Source organism: Otolemur garnettii, unplaced genomic scaffold (genome assembly GCF_000181295.1).
Source record: "Otolemur garnettii isolate 467f Iridium unplaced genomic scaffold, OtoGar3 scaffold00020, whole genome shotgun sequence".
Taxonomy (NCBI): Eukaryota; Metazoa; Chordata; class Mammalia; order Primates; family Galagidae; genus Otolemur; species Otolemur garnettii.
Window position 1 is genome coordinate 17,167,901 of NW_003852415.1, and position 18,907 is coordinate 17,186,807.

General features: G+C 45.7%; 1 protein-coding gene across 5 annotated transcripts in view; it reads left to right on the forward strand.

Annotated features, from left to right (window-relative positions):
- The window catches only part of DGLUCY (D-glutamate cyclase), a 110,859-nt gene extending 93,161 nt beyond the window's left edge, over nucleotides 1-17,698 (forward strand). For 4 of the 5 annotated variants that reach the window (XM_003786987.3, XM_023511561.1, XM_023511564.1 and 1 more), the window contains 2 exons: nucleotides 4,147-4,298; nucleotides 17,058-17,698. In XM_003786987.3, the coding sequence (XP_003787035.1) occupies nucleotides 4,147-4,298; nucleotides 17,058-17,201 (296 nt within the window). In that variant the 3' untranslated portion in view covers nucleotides 17,202-17,698. Of the gene's footprint in view, nucleotides 1-4,146; nucleotides 4,299-4,524; nucleotides 4,652-17,057 lie in introns of those variants that run through there. The other variant, XM_023511562.1, reaches the window with a different exon arrangement.
- Nucleotides 17,699-18,907: the final 1,209 nt, after the last annotated feature.

Genomic DNA, 18,907 nt, shown 5'->3' on the forward strand with positions numbered 1-18,907 from the left:
CTCTACCCAGGGGGACAGCTTGAGGCTCTGTCTCAAAAGAAATGGACAAATCCAGGGCAGCGCCTGTGGCTCAAAGGAGTAGGGTGCCAGCCCCGTATGCTGGAGGTGGTGAGTTCAAACCCAGCCCGGGCCAAAACCAAACAAACAAACAAAAAAAACCCAAACAACAACAAAAAAACCCTAAAGACTAAAATAAATAATAATAGAAATGGACAAATCCAGAAATCAGAAGATCAGTAAAGACATAGTTGAACTCAACCATATCATCAATCACCTGGGTAATATTGACATCTATAGATTACTTCACTCAACAACAGTAGATTGCATGTTCTTCTCAAGCTCACTTGGAACATTTACTAAGACAGACCACATTCTAGGCCAGTGGTTCTCAACCTTCCTAATACTGCAATGCATTTTCATTGTTACAAAGGGGTCGTGACCCACAGGTTGAGAACCGCTGCTCTAGGCCATAAAAAACACTCTAACAAATTTAAAAGAATAGAAATCATACCATATGTGTTCTCAGACCACAATGGCATTAAATTAGAAATCAATAACAAGATAGCTGGAAGAAAATACCGAAATAATTGCAGATTAAACAACACACTTCTAAATAACACATGTGTCAAAGACAAAATCTCAAGAGAAATTTTAAGATATTTTAAACTAAATGAAAATGCAACTTAAAAAATATGTGGGATGCAAAAAAGCAGAGCTTAGAAGGAAACTTACTACATTGAAGGCATAGATGTAGTATATTATAAGAGACACATCATGGCAATAAGATTAATGGTAGCCATAGAGTCCACTCAAACATCTCTCAGGACCTACTTTTGTGTCACTTAGCAGTATAGTGCAACTTGGCCTGGAGGTTACTGGGTCTCTAAGACAATATGACTTAAAAACCCTGATTGCCCCAAAGACAAGGACACTTCAACACAGATGCAACTTTCATGAATCTTAAAATAAAAACTTACCCACACAAGAACAGTTTAAACTCCTTTATGAAAAAAACACCTCCCGGCTCTGCGCCTGTGGCTCAAGTGGCTAAGGCGCTGGCCACATACACCTAAGGTGGCAGGTTCAAATCCAACCCGGGCCCACCAAACAACAATGGTGGCTGCAACCAAAAAATAGCCGGGCATTGTGGTGGGCGCCTTTGGTCCCAGCTACTTGGGAGGCGGAGGCAGGAGACTCACTTAAACCCAAGAGTTGGAGGTTGCTGTGAGCTGTGATGCTATAGCATTCTACCCAGGGGGACAGCTTGAGGCTCTGTCTCAAAAAAAAAAAAAAAAAAAGAAAGAAAGAAAGAAAGGAAAAAACACCTCCTAACTAACCTAGACTGAATAGAGCTGTGAGCAAGGGGGATGAATCCCCCAAGCTCTGAGAATGGTTTTCAGACAGAGACTCTGCTAGTCAGGCAGTCATCTGATCCCTGACTGTATCTGGCCTAGGTCACTGATCTACTCCTGCTGGCCATCTTTTAAAAGCACTGCCGGTGCCAGGTATTGTGGCTCACGCCTGTAATCCTAGCACTCTGGGACACCAAGGCAGGTGGATTGCTTGAGTTCACGAGTTGGAGACCAACTTGAGTAAAAGCAAGACCTCGTCTCTACTAAAAATAGAAAAACTGAGGCAAGAAGATAGCTTGAGCCCAAGAGTTAGAGGTTTCTGTGAGCTATGACGTCAGGCACTCTACCAAGGGTGACAGCTTGTGACTCTGTCTCAAAAAAAAAAAGAAAAAAAAAAAGCACTGTCAGAATATACTTTCTGAAAATGGTACCTAACCTCATCTTTTTATTTTTTGATATGAAGTCTTACTCTGTCGCCTAGACTGGAGTGCAGTGGCATCATAGCTCACACAACCTCAAAATTGTGGGTTCAAGCAATCCTCCTGCCTCAGGTTTCTGCTGAATAGCTGGGCCAATATGCACCCACCACAATGTCCAGCTAATTTTTCTATTTTTAGTAGACATAGGTTCTCACTCTTGCTCAGGCTGGTCTGGAACTCCTGAGCTCAAGTGATCCTCTTGCCTCAGCCTCCCAGAGTGCTGAGATTAGAGGTGTGAGCCACTGTGCCCAGTTTTGGTCACTCCCAAGTTTTAGCCCACAATAACCCAGGCTTTTTACCTGGTGTCTAGGATAGCACTTTGGGTTTTTATTTTCTACACTCACACATTTGTGTGAAGGTTGAGTGTGGGCACTGAGACAGTACAACAACATGAGTGTACTGAACTATATACTTAAAAATGGTTAAGATGGTAAATTCTGTTATGTGTTTTTTGCTACAATTAAAAAAATTTTTTTAAAGAGACAGGGTCTGGCTATATTGCCCAGGCGGGTTTTGAACTCATAGGCCCATGTGATCCTTCTGCTTCAGCCTCCTAAGTAGCTGGGATTACAGGCATGTACCACTGCACTAAGCTATATTAATTTTTTAATTGGAAGCAATAGCCTGAATTCACATCTCAGGTTTACCACTCACTAGCTATGTGACCTTAGGCAAGTTACTTAACTCCTCTGTGCCTATCACCCAGATTTCAAATGTAGATAATAATAATAATATTTAACAACTCATAGGCTTATTTATAAGAACTTGAAGAGCTAGTCCATGTAAGGCATTTTTAATAATGCCTCACATTGTAAATATTCGATGAAAGGTGGTACTCTATCCATCTATCCAGATACCACTGATAAGAATTACCATTAATTTATTTACTATTAAATCAGGAGAACCCAGCCAATTATAACTATAAGATACTATTGATTTTAAGTCACAACTCAATATTAGAGATGTAAATGTAACAAAAAAATCTTAAAATCAGTGAAATATAGTATATTATATGGTCTTCACTCACCACATTTTAATATGTGCTCTGTATTTTCAAGCTACATGTTTTTGTATTCACTAGGTTTATTATTGTTGTTTAACCTGAAATTTCTCCAGTCTTATACCTCTTCTCTGGCAAAATCCTACCTAGCCTAAAGGCCCCTATTTAAATGACCCCTTTTCTGTGAATCCTTCCTACACCAGTCAGTATATTGCCTCCTCCCAATCTGAGAAGTGAGAAGTCAAGTCTACAAAAAATTTAAAAAATTAGCCAGGCATGGTGGTGTGTGCCTGTCATCCAATTACTCAGGAGGCTGAGGCAGAAGGATCACTTGAGCCCAGAAGTTTGAGGCTGTAGTGAGCTAGGCTGACATCACTATGCTCCAGCCTGGGCAACAGAGCAAGACCCTGTTTCAAAAAAAAAAAAAAAGAAGAAGAAGAATTTTTTTTTTCTTTTGAGACATAGTCTTACTATGTCAACCTCAGTAGAGTGCTGTGGCGTGACAGCTCACAACAACCTCAAACTTTTGGGCTTCAGCAATTCTCTTGCCTCAGCCTCCCAAGTAGCGGGGACCATAGGCGCCCACCACAACAAAAAAGAATAATCTTAATGGTGTCCCCTCCTTAGTGCTCCCATATTCCTCATCTCGGTCACAGGTCACACCACCCTTCTCTCCCCTGGTTGGGAGCGCCTCTCTTTTCTGATGCTCTAGCACCTGCAGCCCGGCAGGCCCTTTACCAGTTCTTCTTCAGCTGCATAAGAACTCAAGCAGGTTTCAAGGACGCGCCAAGGAGATGGTCCCCCTACTGGGGATTCAGCCAATAGAAGAGGAGGGAAGCCTGAGGCTGGTTGAGGAGTGACTTCCAAGCCAACGAAGGGGCTGTACAGCACAGCATGATGGGGCTGTCCCATCCCCTCCAAGACAGGCCTCCACACAGTGTAAGGGAGACAGTTCAGCCATGAGGGAGACTTTCTTAACATGGGGAGTCTGAAATAAATTTCTCAGGTGATTGCCTTGATTACCAGTATATAACGTAAATGGCCTAGAGCAATGGTTTTCAGCCTTCATCTTGCATCAGACTTACCTGGAGAGCCTATTAAAACTCAGCCTGCTCCCCTCCCTTCCTTTCCTGCTGAGTTTTTGATTCAGTAGAGCTAGACTGGGGCCCACACATTTGGATTTCTAACAAGTTCCTAGGTGATACTGGTGCCACTGCTCTGGGGAGCCTCCTTGGAGATGGTTCTAAAGCCTGGAAGCAGGCTGATGAACAGGTGACCTTTCCAATTCTATGATGAAATCTTTTTCTGTTCTTAGGTGTTTCTAACTGGGGAGGCTATGCCTTGGCCTGTGCACTGTACATCCTGAATTCATGTGAGGTCCACAGACGCTACCTAAGGAAGGCAATTGGATCCTCTGGAGCACCTCAGGGTCAGAGCTGGATTCAAGCCCTCCCATCAGTCACTAAGGTAACATACCCCATCAGGCCACTCACATAGAAGCAACTTTCTCCCTGGATGAGCAGTAGGCCTGATGTTCTGAGCCATAAAGAAAGGGCCATACCACGCCCCCCTCCAAAAGCCAGAGGTAGAGCCAGCCTTGAAACAAAGGTCTCCTAGATGGAGTGGGTGACCTATGACCTACAGGGACCTTGAATCATGTGGGGCCTGAGACAAGTGACCATTTTCCTTCTAGTTTGACTCTAGGCAAGTTGAATATCCTCTCTGAGCCTCATTTTTCTCATCTGTAAAATGGGGGCAGTCAGCATTGCTGTTGGAAGAACTGAAGGCCTGACCATGGTGGGTGCTCCACAGTGGTAGCAGTACATGGGAGTCCTTCTCACCCTCTTCCAAGAAGTTTACCACCCAGTGAGGACACTCAAACCCATGGGACCATGCAAGTTGGGAAGAGGACCCTATGGACTGGAGACTGGAAAGAATAAAATGGACAGAGGAGAGGATCTCCGAGGGAAGAATGTGGGAACAGAGTCTGGGAGATGAGGAACAGCTCAGAGTCTACTCTGGAGGTAGAGAATGGGAGGCAGGGGGTATGATTAAGTAGAGGAGGGCTCTGGTCCTGGAATTTACAAGGACATCCATGATCCTCCTGAAGCAATTCGCAAAATTGTTCCTGAATGTGCATTTTTCTGGGCAAGAATCCATAGTTTCACCTGATTCTCAAAGTAGTCTGGGGACATCCGGGGAAGAGGCAGATCCTGTTGGCCAGGTCTAAGACCATGACTTTCTCACCGAGGGTGCTGCCAGGGGATAAGGAGCTGTACCACTGCTTTGTCTGAGCTCCTCTATACAGAGGCAACTCTCAGAAGCCTGCAGTTCTAGGCATGGCCTGTCGCCCGGCACAGAGGAAGGGCATTAAGGTCTGCTTAGCTACCTTAGGCGAGCTCACACATGCAAAAGGGAAAGACACAGCCGGGCAGCGGCCAGGCCCTGGTGCCGGGGCCTCAGTTTCCATAGCCCTCACACAGTAAGTCTCCCCCCATGCTGGTTCTGGACTAACCCACCTCCTCATCTGGGGCTCCTCAAGTAGGGACCTGCCCCTCCTGGAGGACGAACTGGTGGGCCAGACTTGTGGGACACGATGATGCATCAGCCTCTAATGCTACACTTCTGGGGGAATTTTCCAGGGGAATTTGGACCAGGGAAAATGACACCAAAGCTCTGACTTTCCCTTTAAATCCTGAGTCAGATGTGACTTCACCTGCAGGCAGACAGCAGGGCTCAGGGATTGGGGGGTTGATGTTTAAGGCTGCAGGAGGAGATCGGCTTGAGGAGATGGGAAGGCAACCCAGAGGCAGAGAGGTTCTAGACATGGGTAAGCGGCTGCTACAAGGCCCCCAGCCACATAGCAGAGCCTCCCCGTGCCTGCATCCAGGGTCCCTCGCCACCTCTTTTCTGTCTTTCTCCTTCTGCCCGTCTCTCCCCCTCAGTTTCTCCCTTTCTCCTTCCCGCCTCTGGCCTCTGTTTCCCTCCAGTACCTCCTGGATAGGTGTCATTGTGCCCATTTTGTAGGTGAGGGAGCTGGTGACTTGCTGCCCAAGACCACCCAGCTAAGAGGCAAAGCTGAGGCCTTGGTCTGGGTTTCTCTGACTCCATCCTCTGGGCTTTTCCCAACTTAGCTCAGAAGCTTTCCAACTTCCTGGTAATGCCAGGATGCCAAGGGAAGGGAGGAGCCCAAGCAAGTAGTGACATTTTTAGGGGGAAATGGTTTGCCCAGAGGGCTTGTCGTGCTTTCTGTGTACTTCCGGGATCTGAACTGGAAAAAAACATGCAGGGTCTGCCTCACACATGATCCCTGATTCACAGAGACACAAAAGAATGAAGCCGGCCAAACAAATTCACGTGGCCCAACACACACCCTCCGGGATGGAAAATTCTCATTTTATATTTCTACCCAGTTCTTCATAAATATATTAATAATGCACAACCCTTGTAAAGAACATAAAAGGGGATGCTTTTACAGCAAAAGCACAAACACATGTTTGTTGAGCCCTCCCTATGGCCCAGTCCCAGGTTTGCTCTGGGAGACAGTGAGTCAGACATAGCTCCAGCGTAGGGAACTCAAGGTCTGTGGGGAGATGAGGAGATGACACATGATAAGTAATTTCAGGAGCCAGGATGAAAGTGCACACAGCAAGCTGCTCTGGGGGGCACAGAGAACAGCTCTTAGCTCAGAGAGTTCAGGGAAGGCTGCCTGGAGGAGGAGGCACTGAGCTGAGTCTTAGAGTGTGGGAAAGTAAGTAGCAGGTAAGGAAGGGTGGGAAAGGCCTTCTAGGCAGCAGCACCCCCATAACCAGTGGGGCGGGGATGTGAAGCAGTGCAGCATGCAGAGGAATAACTAGAATTGTCACACTAGAGTTCTGCAGGTCACTCCGTGGGAGTCTCTGAGTCATCCAGAGATGGTGGGCAGAGCTGTGGCCTGAGTGGGTGGTAGAGTTTGATTGGTTGGGATGGAAAAATGTCCCTCATCCCCACTCAGTGAGTTGTTCCTGTGCTTGTGAACAGGAGATCTTAGAGGTCTGATCGTGGCTGTAGCAGGGGTGGAAGCCCAGGGCAGGTGGATGCCACTGTCCAGGGCACACTCTTGCCTTTGTCCCAGGAGCTCCTCAGAGTAAGGGAGAGGCAGTGCATTTGGGTTTTACTTGAGGGCAAGCTACATGTCTGGAGAGCATTCCTTCCCCAGTCTTCACCAAGTGCCAAGTGCTGACTGATGGCACCTTACAGGGGGCTAAGGTGGTCCCTGAAAGGTCAGGTGCAGGAGGACCTGGGATATAGGGCTGGGGAGCTCGGTCTTTCTCTCTTTCTCAGCCCACAGGGAGGGCCAAGGCACTGCAGTGTGGCAGAGTGACGGAGCTCTTGGAAGGGTTGGGGCCCTGAGAGGGACTGAAGGCCACCAAGAATGAGGCCAGAGGAGTCCACTCACCAAGCTGTCTTCCCCTCAGCCCAAGGGGGGCACAGACAGCAGCCACCCATGCCCCTGTGCCTGGATGCTGGTCTGGGTTAGGATCACTTTCGTCTCTGTACTTCTGCACTTTGTAGTTATCTCCTTTGCTTTCTAGAACCAAGTCATTTTTCTTGTTTGTTTGTTTGAGAGATAGTCTCCCTTTGTGCCCAGGCTAGAGTGCCATCGTGTGAGTCGAGCTCACAGAAACCTCAAACTTTCAGGTTCAAGTGATCCTCCTGCCTCAGCTTCCTGAGTAGCTCTAGCTAGGACTAGAGGCACCTGCCACAATGCTCAGCTAATTCTATTTTTGGTAGAGGTGGGGTCTCACTTTGGTTCAGGCTAGTCTGAAACTCCTGAGCTCAAGCGATCTTCCCACCTCAGCCTTTCAGAGTGCTAGGATTGCAGGTACAAACCACCATGCCCAGCCCCAAGTCCTTTTTAAAAATGTGGAGCCTAAAAGAAAAAAAAATGTCCAGCCTGCTTTGGGTGAGTGGAATGTGTGGTTAGGAAGAACACAGGCCAGAGACTTGGCTGACTGGTTCAAGTCCCAGCTCTACCCACCCCAGCCTTGAACAAGTCCCCTGACCTCAGCATTCCTTGGTAGAGGTGATAATAGTAACTTTTTGAGTTGTTGTGCAGATTAAATAAGCCCCTTTGTACAAAGCACTTAGTGTCTGGCATGTAGCAAGTGTTCAGTAAATGCTAGCCATCATCATCATCATCATCTTTGTTACTGTCCTTTTTCTCCCTGGGTCAGTCTGGGGCAGGTGTCAGGGTGGCCCTGAGCCAGGCTTGGTGGTAGCAGCTGGTGGCTCTTGCCTAGGAGAGCTCAGATGGTCAGAGCAGATGGAGGGTGAAGGTCGAGAGGGAGAGTACCCAGCAAACCGGGGGCAACAGAGCTGGGGCCTCTAGATACCATGTAGTATCACACAAGGCTGTCTGTCTTTCCTTTGCATGGCCTGGGAAGCTGACTAAGCTGTCTCTCTACCGGCTACCCAGTCCAGCCCAGCCCATCAGCCAGGTAGCTCTCCCCTACCTCTCCTAGGATGGGGCCATGCTGATACCAGGTAGCAACAGCGCTCTCCCACCAGTCCCAGTGTTGCCTGGCTGTGACAGAGACTGGGGGGCCCTAATCCAGCTGCTAAGGCCAGAAGTCATCCTGGGACCTCTTTCCCCACCCTCCACGAATGAGGTACCAAGCCCTGTCCACTCTGCTCCTCCTCTCCCACCCCACTGTCTCAGCCTGAACTGATGCAGCCACCTCCAGGTGCTCTGCTGCCAGCTGTTCTGCTCCCTACCTGCCCCAGTTGTTCTCCTCCCCACTGCCACTGCCTCCAGCCAGCTTCTGAGCAGATGGTATAGTCATTCAGCAATTCCTGGGATTCGCTGGGAGTAGCTATTGGTGCAGTTGGCTCCTAACCTGTTGACTAATGATATGTACCCCGAGGACCCCAAGTCTCCTTGATAAGGGAAGGCAGCATGCTAGCTGGAAGTGTCCCATGGCTGCAGAAATTCCCACATAAAGAGAGGATATGACCAATGGGAAGAGAAGCAGGAGAATAAAGCTCAAACAAAGGGCAGGAAATGCCATTCTGGGTGGGTATCCCCTGGGAAGAGGCTGTTAGACAAAGCTCATGTGGAAAGTGGACATACTCTTGGGCCTCCCCCTGCTGAAGAACACCCACCTTGGTCCCCAGGGCAGGACTAAAATGCAGGTCTCAGGCAGGTGTGGAGAGACAGTTCCCGGTGACACTTGCCAACACTTTCTCCGTTATTGTGAAGTTTTCAGTGATGACTCTCAAGGGCCCTTGCTTGGCTCATTCCTACTCTTTCATCACCTCTGAACCTAGCTGCCCCTTGTCTTAGCCCAGGCTGCCCTAACCAAATACCGTAGACTGACTGAACAACAGAGATTTAATTCTTGCCATTCTAGAGATGGGAAGTCCAAGGTCAACATGCCTTGATTCCTTGGTGGGGACTCTCTTCCTGGCTTGCAGATGGCCACCTTCTTGCTGGCAGAAACAGTGTGCTGGTTCCTCTTTTCCCTCTAATCCCACCATGAATGCCTCATCCTCATGACATCATATCAACATAATTACCTCCCAAAGACCCCAACTTCAAATGCCATCAGTTGAGGATTAGGGCTTTAAAATGTGAATTTTGAGGAGACACAAACATTCAGTCCATTAACACCTCTCCTCTGGAAAAATCTTCCCTGAGCCAACCCACTAAACTGGGTTGGAAGTCTCTGCTCTGTGCTGTGACCCCGTGTGCTATGACGCTTGACTGCTCATATAGACTGTGAAGCCCCAGGGCAGGACCGTGTCACATTCACTACTGTATCCTTGGTTCAGAGCCTGGGACATGGAAGGTACTTGATCAAACATTCATGGATGATGTCTGAATGAGCAAATGCCTGCGGGGAAGGTAAGATTCAGGCTCCTTTCCGCCCTGATTTCCTGTTTAGATTCCTTTGGTCTCTTCCTCTCACCTCTCCTCTCTGGAGGAGAAGAAGGAGAGGGGGAAAGGTGTATTTGACTTGGCTCATGACTTCACCTGAGACTTACCTTCCTCCGGGAAACCTGAGCCATTCAGCCAGGGACAGACACATCTGTGGCTTAGATAAGTGGTTCTTTGGGACCTTACATTTGGAAGGGAGGAGGAAGGACAGGGATCAAACGACTTTTCTTTTTTTTAACCAGGAAGTGAGCCAAAGGAAGAAAGCTCTGGGATTAAGGCCAGGAGACACAGTACTGTCGTTTTTGTTTTTGTTTTTTTCCAAATTAATATGTAGGTACAATTTTTTTTTTGGCCGGGGCTGGGTTTGAACCCGCCACCTCCAGCATATGGGACTGGCGCCCTACTCCTTTGAGCCACAGGCGCCACCCTGTGGGTACAATTTTTAGGTTACATTGTTCTCACTTCCAGGGAAAAGTTCCATTTGTAGAAGAGCCCCTCACCCAGGGGGCGTGTTGTACACCTTCATGTTAGGTGAGACCCCGCCTCATGCCCTCCCTCCCTCTGCCAAATGTTCTCTCGCCCCTTCCCCCTCCCACTTCCCTCTACCCCCAAACTGGACTATATTAGTGTTTTATTCTTATGAACATGTAATTATTTATATATTGATTTCATATTAGTATGCAGTACTTTGGATACTTGTTCTTCCATTCTTGCGATACTTTACTAAGAAGAATGTATTTCAACTCCATCCAGGTAAATGTAAAAGATGTAGAGTCTCCATCTTATTTATTTATTTATTTATTTGTGAGACAGAGCCTCAAGCTGTTACCCTGGGTAGAGTGCTGTGACATCACAGTTCACAGCAACCTCCAACTCCTGGGCTTAAGTGATTCTCCTGCCTCTGCCTCCCAAGTAGCTGGGACTACAGGCACCTGCCACAGTGCCCAGCTATTTTTTGGTTCAGCTGTCATTGTTGTTTGGCTGGCCTGGGCTGGATTTGAACCCGCCAGCTCAGGTGTATGTGGCTGGCGCTTTAGCTACTTGAGTTACAGGCACTGAGCCAGTCTCCATCTTTTTTAATGCCAGGAGACCCAGTACTGTCAATAAAATCATTTATTTTATGCGTACCTGTGTGCCAAGGACTGTGGTAGCTTCTTTACTTGCATTATCTCATTTAATGCTCTTAACAACCTTCTAAAGGAGGCATTATTATTATGATGATTGATTATTATTATCACTGTTTTAAAACAAAAAAAATTTATTATTAACCCCCTCCACCCCATTTTACAGATGAGGTGACTAAGGCACAGAGGAGTTAAAACACCTGCCAGATGATCCCGAAGCCACCCTGCCTGCTGGGCCCTGGGCCGCAGCATCAACATAGGGCTGCATTCTCCTCATGGCTCTGCTCCCTCCAGATGCTCCCACATCCACACTGACTAGTATCTAGAAGGGGAAAGCAGCAGGATTTGGCATGTGCCCCATGTGAGGCTAACGGTGGTGTCCTAGGAAGAAGGAGGGTCTCTGGCACTGTCAGAAGCCATCAGCAGGGCTGGGCAGGTGTTGTGACCCGGGAATCAAGTTGCAACACGGTGGACCGAGAGTCCCTCTATGCAGGAACTTTACCCAACTGCCCAGGGTCTGGCAGACAAAGGGAGAGAAGGTGCTGCACATTTACACACACACAACACACAGAGTGTTTTAAGCCATGAGAGATGACACTGTAGCAGCCCTTAGTGAGGCTAAGAGGCACTCAATTCCTGGTCACAACAGGCAGGAGCTGAACTAAAGAATTAGCCAGCACTGCACCTGCAGGATGAGTGCACATCTTTGGTATTTATTAGGAAAATGCAGGTTTCTATGAAGCTACTGTGAAGGGAATTCTGTCTTTGATTACTTCTCAACTTGGCTGTTATTAGTATATACAAATTTTATTGATTTGTGGACATCAATTTTATATCCTGAGACATTACTGTAATGCTTAATCACTTCCAGGAGTCTACTTGGTAGAGTCCCTGGGGTTTTCTAAGTATAAGATCATATCATCAGGAAAGAGCAAAAGTTGACCTCTTCTGTCCGCATTTGGATACCCTTGATATGCTTCTCTTGCTAGGACTTCCAGGACAATGTTGAATAATAGTGGCAATAGTGGACATCCTTGTCTGATTCCAGTTCTAAGTGGAAATGCTTTGAGTTTTATACTATTCAGTAGGATTCTGGCTGTGGGTTTGTCATAGATGGCTTCTATCAGTTTAAGAAATGCCCCATCTGGCTCGGCGCCTATAGCTCAACTGGCTAAGGCACCAGCCACGTACACCTAAGGTGGCGGGTTCGAATCCCCAGCCTGGACCCGCCAAAACAACAATGACGGCTGCAACCAAAAAATAGCCAGGCGTTGTGGCGGGCGCCTGTGATCCCAGCTACTTGGGAGGCTGAGGCAGGAGACTCGCTTGAGCCCAGGAGTTGGAGGTTGCTGTGAGCTGTAATGCCACGGCACTCTACCCAGGGGGACAGCTTGAGGCTCTGTCTCAAAAAAAAAAAAAAAAAGAAATGCCCCATCTATACCTATTTTCTTAAGTGTTCTTATCAGAAAATGATATTGGTTTTTGCTGAATGCTTTTTCTCCATCAATTGAGGGGATCATATGGTTTTTGTTTTTGATTCAATTTATGTGGCAAATTACATTTATGATTTGTGTATGTTGAACCAGCCTTGTATCCCTGGGATAAAGCCCACTTGATCATGATGTATAATTTTTTTTTACTATGTAGCTATATCCTATTTGCTAGGATTTTGTTGAGTATTCTTGCATTGAAATTCATTAATGACATTGATTTGTAGTTTTCTTTCTATTGTTGAATCCTTTCCTGGTTTTGGTATCTGGGTGGTATTTGCTTCATAGAAGGAGTTGAGGGGAATTCTTTCCTTCTCATATTTTGGAATAATTTCTGTAATATAGGCACAAGCTTTTCTTTAAAGAATTTGATAGAATTCTGGTATGAAATTCTAGTCTAGGACTTTTTTATTGTTGTTGGAAGCTTTTTTTATTGTTGATGCTTGATACTGGTCTGTTTAAGAGTTCTAATTCTTTCGGATTAAGTCTGGGGAGTGGGCGTGATTCCAGATATTGATAAATTCCCCAATTTTCAAATTTCTGGGCATAGAATTTTTTGTAGTAATCAGTGATGATTTCTCTATCTCTGTGGTATCTGTTGTCACTTCTACTTTTTCATTTCTGATTAAAGTTATTAGACATCTTGCTTTTCTGTTTCTAGTTAATTTAGCCAAGGGTTTATCAATTTTATCAATCTTTTCCAAGAACCAACTTTTTGTTTTGCTAATGTGAGTGGTTCTTTTGTTCTCAATCTCATTTAATTCTGATCTAATTTTGGTTGTTTCTTTTCTTCTGTTAATTTGGAATTGTATTCCTCTTCCTTTTCCAGTTCCTTGAGACAGTTCATTAGGTTTTTGTTGTTGTTTGTTTCTGAGACAGTCTTACTTTGTTACTGTAGAGCAGAGGTCCTCAAACTTTTTAAACAGGGGGCCAGTTCACTGTCCCTCAGACTGTTGGAGGGCCAGACTGTGGGCCCCAGGACAAGTCAGCTGCTAAGCAGGACAGGCAGCGCTGGCAAAAACACCCCGCAGGCTGGATAAATGTCCTAGGCAGGCTGCATGTGGCCTGCAGGCCATAGTCAGAGGACGCTTGCATAGAGTGTCATGACATCCTAGCTCACAGCAACCTCAGACAAACAATTCTCTTATCTCAGCCTCCCAAGTAGCTGGGACTACATGTGTCTGCCACAACGCCTGGCTATTTTTTAGAGATGGGGTCTTGTACTTGTTCAGGCTGGTCTTGAACCTGTGAACTCAGGCAATCCAGAGTGCTAGGATTATAGGTGGGAGCCACTGCACCCGGTTGTTGATGTGCACTTCTTCTGTTTTTTGGATGTGGGCATTTATGTGATACATTTCCTTCTTAGGAGTGCCTTTGCAGTATCTCACAAGTTTTGATAGCTTGTGGCTTCTAAGAAAATGAAATATCTTGGAATTAACCTAACAAAGGATGTGAAGGAGCTCTACAGAGAACTATGAAAGAAACTCTAAGGAAAGAAATAGCAGAAGATTTGAGCCACTGTAGCTCAAGTGGCTAAGGCACCAGCCACATACACCAAAACTGGCAAGTTCAAATCCAGCCCGGGCCTGCCAAACAACAATAACTACAACCAAAAAATAGCTGGGCGTTGTGGCGCATACCTGTAGTTCGAGCTACTTGGGAGGCTGAGGCAGGAGAATTGCTTAAGCCCAAGAGTTGGAGGTTGCTGTGAGCTGTGACGCCATAGCATTCTACCCAGGGCGACAACTTGAGGCTCTGTCTCAAAAAAGAAAGAAAGAAAGAAATAGCAGAAGATGTTAAGAAATGGAAGAATATACCATGTTCATGACTGAGAAAATGAACATAGTTAAAATTAGCATACTACTGGCTCAGCACTTGCAGCTAAGTGGTTATGGTGCTGGCCACCCTGGACCTGCTAAACAACAGTGACAACTGCAACAAAAAAGTAGCCGGCCATTGTGGTGGGCATCTGTAGTCCCAGCTACTTGGAGGTTGAGGCAGGAGAGTTGCTTAAGCCTAAGAGTTGGAGGTTGCTGTAAGCTGTGATGCCATGGCACTCTACCACAGGCAACATAGTGAGACTCTGTCTCCAAAATATATACATATATATATATATATTTCCATAATACCCAAAGCAATCTACAGTTTAATACAATCACCATTAAAGCATACTTAGTTTGGGTTTTTTTTTTTTTTGAGACAGAGTCTTATGTCATCCTCGGTAGAGTACTGTAGTGTCACAGCTTACAAAAACCTCCAACTCTTGGGCTTAAGTGATTCTCTTGCCTCAGCCTCCCAGTAGCCGGGACTACAGGCACCCACCATAAGCCTGGCTATTTTTTGTTGCAGTTGTCATTGTTGTTTTTAGCTGGCCCAGGTCCAGATTCAAACCTGCCAGCCTCCATGTATGTGGCTGGTGCCATAACCACTGTGCTACAGGTGCTGAGCCAAGCATACTTTGAAGAACTTGAAAAGATAGTTATTTTGGAGGTGGAAGGGTTGGCACACCTTTTTTGTGTGGGTCAGAACCACAAGACGAATTCTACCTAACAAAGTGAAATATTTTGACATGGTTACTTGTACCCTCATATTAACCTGAAATAACTTTAGTTAATAAAAAGGAAACAAAATCAAAACCCTTTAAACTGAAAAAAAAAAAAAGTTCTTCATTTCATATGGAACCAGAAAAATCTCCAAATAGCCAACATAATTCTAAGAGATAAAAGCAAATCTGGAGGAATCACATTATCACACTTTAGGTTATACTATAAGTCTATAGTGAGCAAAGGGCCTGTGGCTCAGTGGGTAGGGCACCAGCCCCATATACCGAGGGTGGTGAGTTCAAACCTGGACCAGGCCAAACTGCAACAAAAAAATAGCCGAGTATTGTGGTGGGAGCCTGTAATCCCAGCTATGCAGGAGGCTGAGACAAGAGAATCGCCTAAGCCCAGGAGTTGGAGGTTGCTGTGAGCTGTGTGACACCATGGCACTCTACCAAGGGCGATAAAGTGAGACTGTCTCGGAAAAAAAAAAAAAAAGCATGGTAGTGGCACAAAAATAAAGACATAGATTTATGGAACAAAATGAGAACCTGGGGATGAAATTAGCTGCATATTGCCAACTGATCTATAAACCAAATAAAAGCACACACTGGGGAAAAGAATCCTTATTCACTAAATGGTGCTGGGAGAACTGGTTAACCACATGTAAAAGACTGAAACTGGACCTGCATCTCTCACCACTTACAAAAATTGACTTACCCTGGATAAAAGATTTAAATCTAAGACACAGAACAATAAAAACTCTAGAAGAAAGTATAGGAAAAACTCTGATCTATCAGCCTAGGAAAAGATTTTATAGAGAAGACCCCACTGGCAATTGCAGCAGTACCAAAAATCAATAAATGTTTAAGCTAAAAAGCTTTTGCATAGCTAAGGGTACCACAACTAAAGCAAACATACAGCCTTCAGAATGGAAGAAGATACTCACATGTTAAGAATCTGACAAAGGCCTAATAATTAGAATCTACAGAGAAAAACTAATCAACAGGAAAAGAAAAAAGAACCCCATTTATCACTGAGCAAGAGATACGAACAGAACCTTCTCCCAAGAAGACAGACAAATGGCCAAAAAACACATGAAAAAATGCTGAAAATTGCTAATCATCAGGGAAATGAAAATCAAAACTACCTTGAGATATGACCTAACCCCAGTGAGAATAGCCCATATCACAAAAATTCCAAAGCTGCAGATGCTGGCAGAGAGAAAGGAACACTTATACACTGTTGGTGGGATTGCAAACTCATACAGCGTCTTTGGAAAGAAGTATGGAGAATCCTCAAAGAGCTAAAAATAAACCTTCCATTTGATCCCATAATCCCATTACCCAGAAGAAAAAAAATTTTTTTTACCATAAGGGCATTTGTACTAGAATGTTTATCACAGCTCAATTCATAATCACCAAGATGTGGAAACAACCCAAGTGTCCATCAACCCAGGAATGGATAAACTGTGGTAATAGAAACCATGGAATACTATGCAGCCATAAAAAAGATGGGAGACTTCACATCTTTTGTATTTACCTGGAAGGATTTGGAGAACAGTCTCCTAAGTAAATTATCACAACAATGGAAAAGCAAGTATCCAAAGTACTCAACATTAGTATGAAACTAGTAGATGAATAACAAACTACATGCCCACATGAGAGAAAAACAAATTTAAATTCAAGAAGTGGGGTGGTGTAGTAAGCTCACTTGTCAGGTACAATGTAGGCATGTGTGGCACACCTCCTGGGTGAAGGGCTCAACTGCAACTTGGACTTTATCCACAAAACACAGACAATGTAGCCTAATTGCATGTGCCCTCATATTAATCTGAAAAAAAAATTCACCAAAAATAAAAACAAGAGAGAGAGAAAATACAGGTTCCCACAAAAGTGTATTATTCAGTTACATTAAGGTAACTACCAGAAGGATCAGCCCAAACTGTTCAGGAGGTTGCTTCTGGGGAGTGGGTTTGGGGGCCGATGAGGCGTTATTTATTGAGTCTTCAGTGGCATTGATATATTTAACCAAAATTTTGTCTTTTAAAAAGCAAGCGTATCAAGGCAAAGGCTCCTTCTCCATTTATAAATGGATATATTTCTTTCTTTTTCCACCTCCTCCACTACTTCTACCCCATTTTTTTTTTCCAGGAAGAAAAAATGTTGAGCATCCTGGTGCATCACAAAGTGCGGAGTGGCGTCTCGGGCGTCGTGGGCATGGAGGTGGACGGGCTGCCCTTCCACAGCACCCACGCTGAGATGATCCAGAGGCTGGTGGATGTCACTGCAGTGTGAGGGTGACTGTCCATGTTGTGTGTCTAAGCCTGCATTTAGGGAGGTGTTCCCTGCGGGCTCCCAGCTTCTCCCCACGAACAGTCTTACAAGTGAACACTGGCCTTAGATGAGCAATGAACTCCCCCCGGGTGGCCTGGGAAACGGTGTGCCTCTTCCTAGGAGGGTTAGCACATGACGTGGACCAAGGACATTTCTCTGGGGCTTTTTTGCTTCTGTCCTTTAGGTGCTAGAGGCCTTGATTTCATTCTGCCTTCAACCTGGCTTCTTCAGGCCACCCATGTGGTGTGCTCTGAGAATCTCTTGACAATCACTCATGGGACACCCATGAGCATTTGACTGCCAGGCAGAGCACAGGAGTCAATGTTACCAAGGCCCCCCGCCTACAGCAGTTTCCCCTCCCTCCTTATCTGCAGTTTCGGTTACCTATGGTCAACCACAGTCTGAATATATTAAATGGAAAAATACAGAAATAAACAACTCCTAAGTTTTAAACTGCATGCTGTTCTGAGTATCATGATGAAATCTTGCACTGTCCTGCTTGGTCCTGTCTGGGACGTGAATCACCCCTTTGTCAAGGGTACCTAGGCTGTCCATGCTACCCACCCATTAGTCACTCAGCATCCCCATGATGAGATCGGTTGTCTTGGTATCACACTGCTTGTGTTCAATTAACTCTTACTTGATTTGATAGCGGCCCCACAGTGCAAAAGTAGTGATGCTGGCAATTCTGACATGCTAAAGACAAAATGTAAAGTGCTTCCTTTAAGTGAAAAGGTGAAAGTTTTTGACTTAAGGAAAGACAAAAAAAAAAAAATCCTATGCCAAGGTTGCTAAGGTCTATGGTAAGAATGAGTCTTCTGTGAAGTTATGAAGGAGGAAAGAAAATCATGCTGTTTTGCCGTTACCCTCAAACTGCAAAGGGTGTGGCCACGGTATGTGATAAGTGCTTAGTAAAGATGGAAAAGCCATCATGTTTGTGGGTGAAAGACATAAATAGAAATACATCCCCATTGATGGCAAACAAGTTTGGTACCATTCAACAGTTCAGGCATCCTTTGGGGGTCTTGGAACATACTCCTGTGGATACAGGGGGACTATTGTAATTAAGAACTGGTAAAATGTGGTGCCTGTGGCTCAAGTGGCTAAGGCACCAGCCACATACACCTAAGGTGGCAGGTTCGAATCCAGCCCGGGCCCACCAAACAACAATGACGGCTGCAACAAAAAAATAGCTGGGCGTTGTGGCAGACGCCTGTAGTCCCAGCTACTTGGGAGGCTGAGGCAGGTGACTCGCTTGAGCCCAGGAGTTAGAGGTTGCTGTGAGCTGTAATGCCACAGCACTCTACCCAGGGGGATAGCTTGAGGCTCTGTCTCAAAAAAAAAAAAAAAAAAGAACTGGTAAAATGAACAAACATGGAGTAGATATTTATGAAGCTTGGGAAAAGTTTACTCACTACTACCACCCAAATACTGACACCTTTTAAATTCTTTCTTTTTCAAGCAGCATTTTCTTTACTAAGGCAAGAGATCGCCTGCAGAACCTTGCATTGGTCACCATACCTGCCTCTCGCCTCCCTTCACCCCGATGCTTCTTCCTCCTTCTCCCCCTCCGCTACCCCACCCTGGAGCTGGACACTTCGGCAGGGCAGCCACACCATGCGTGGGTCACAGAGCCCTCTTGAGTGACTCTAGCCAGCTTGCTGTTT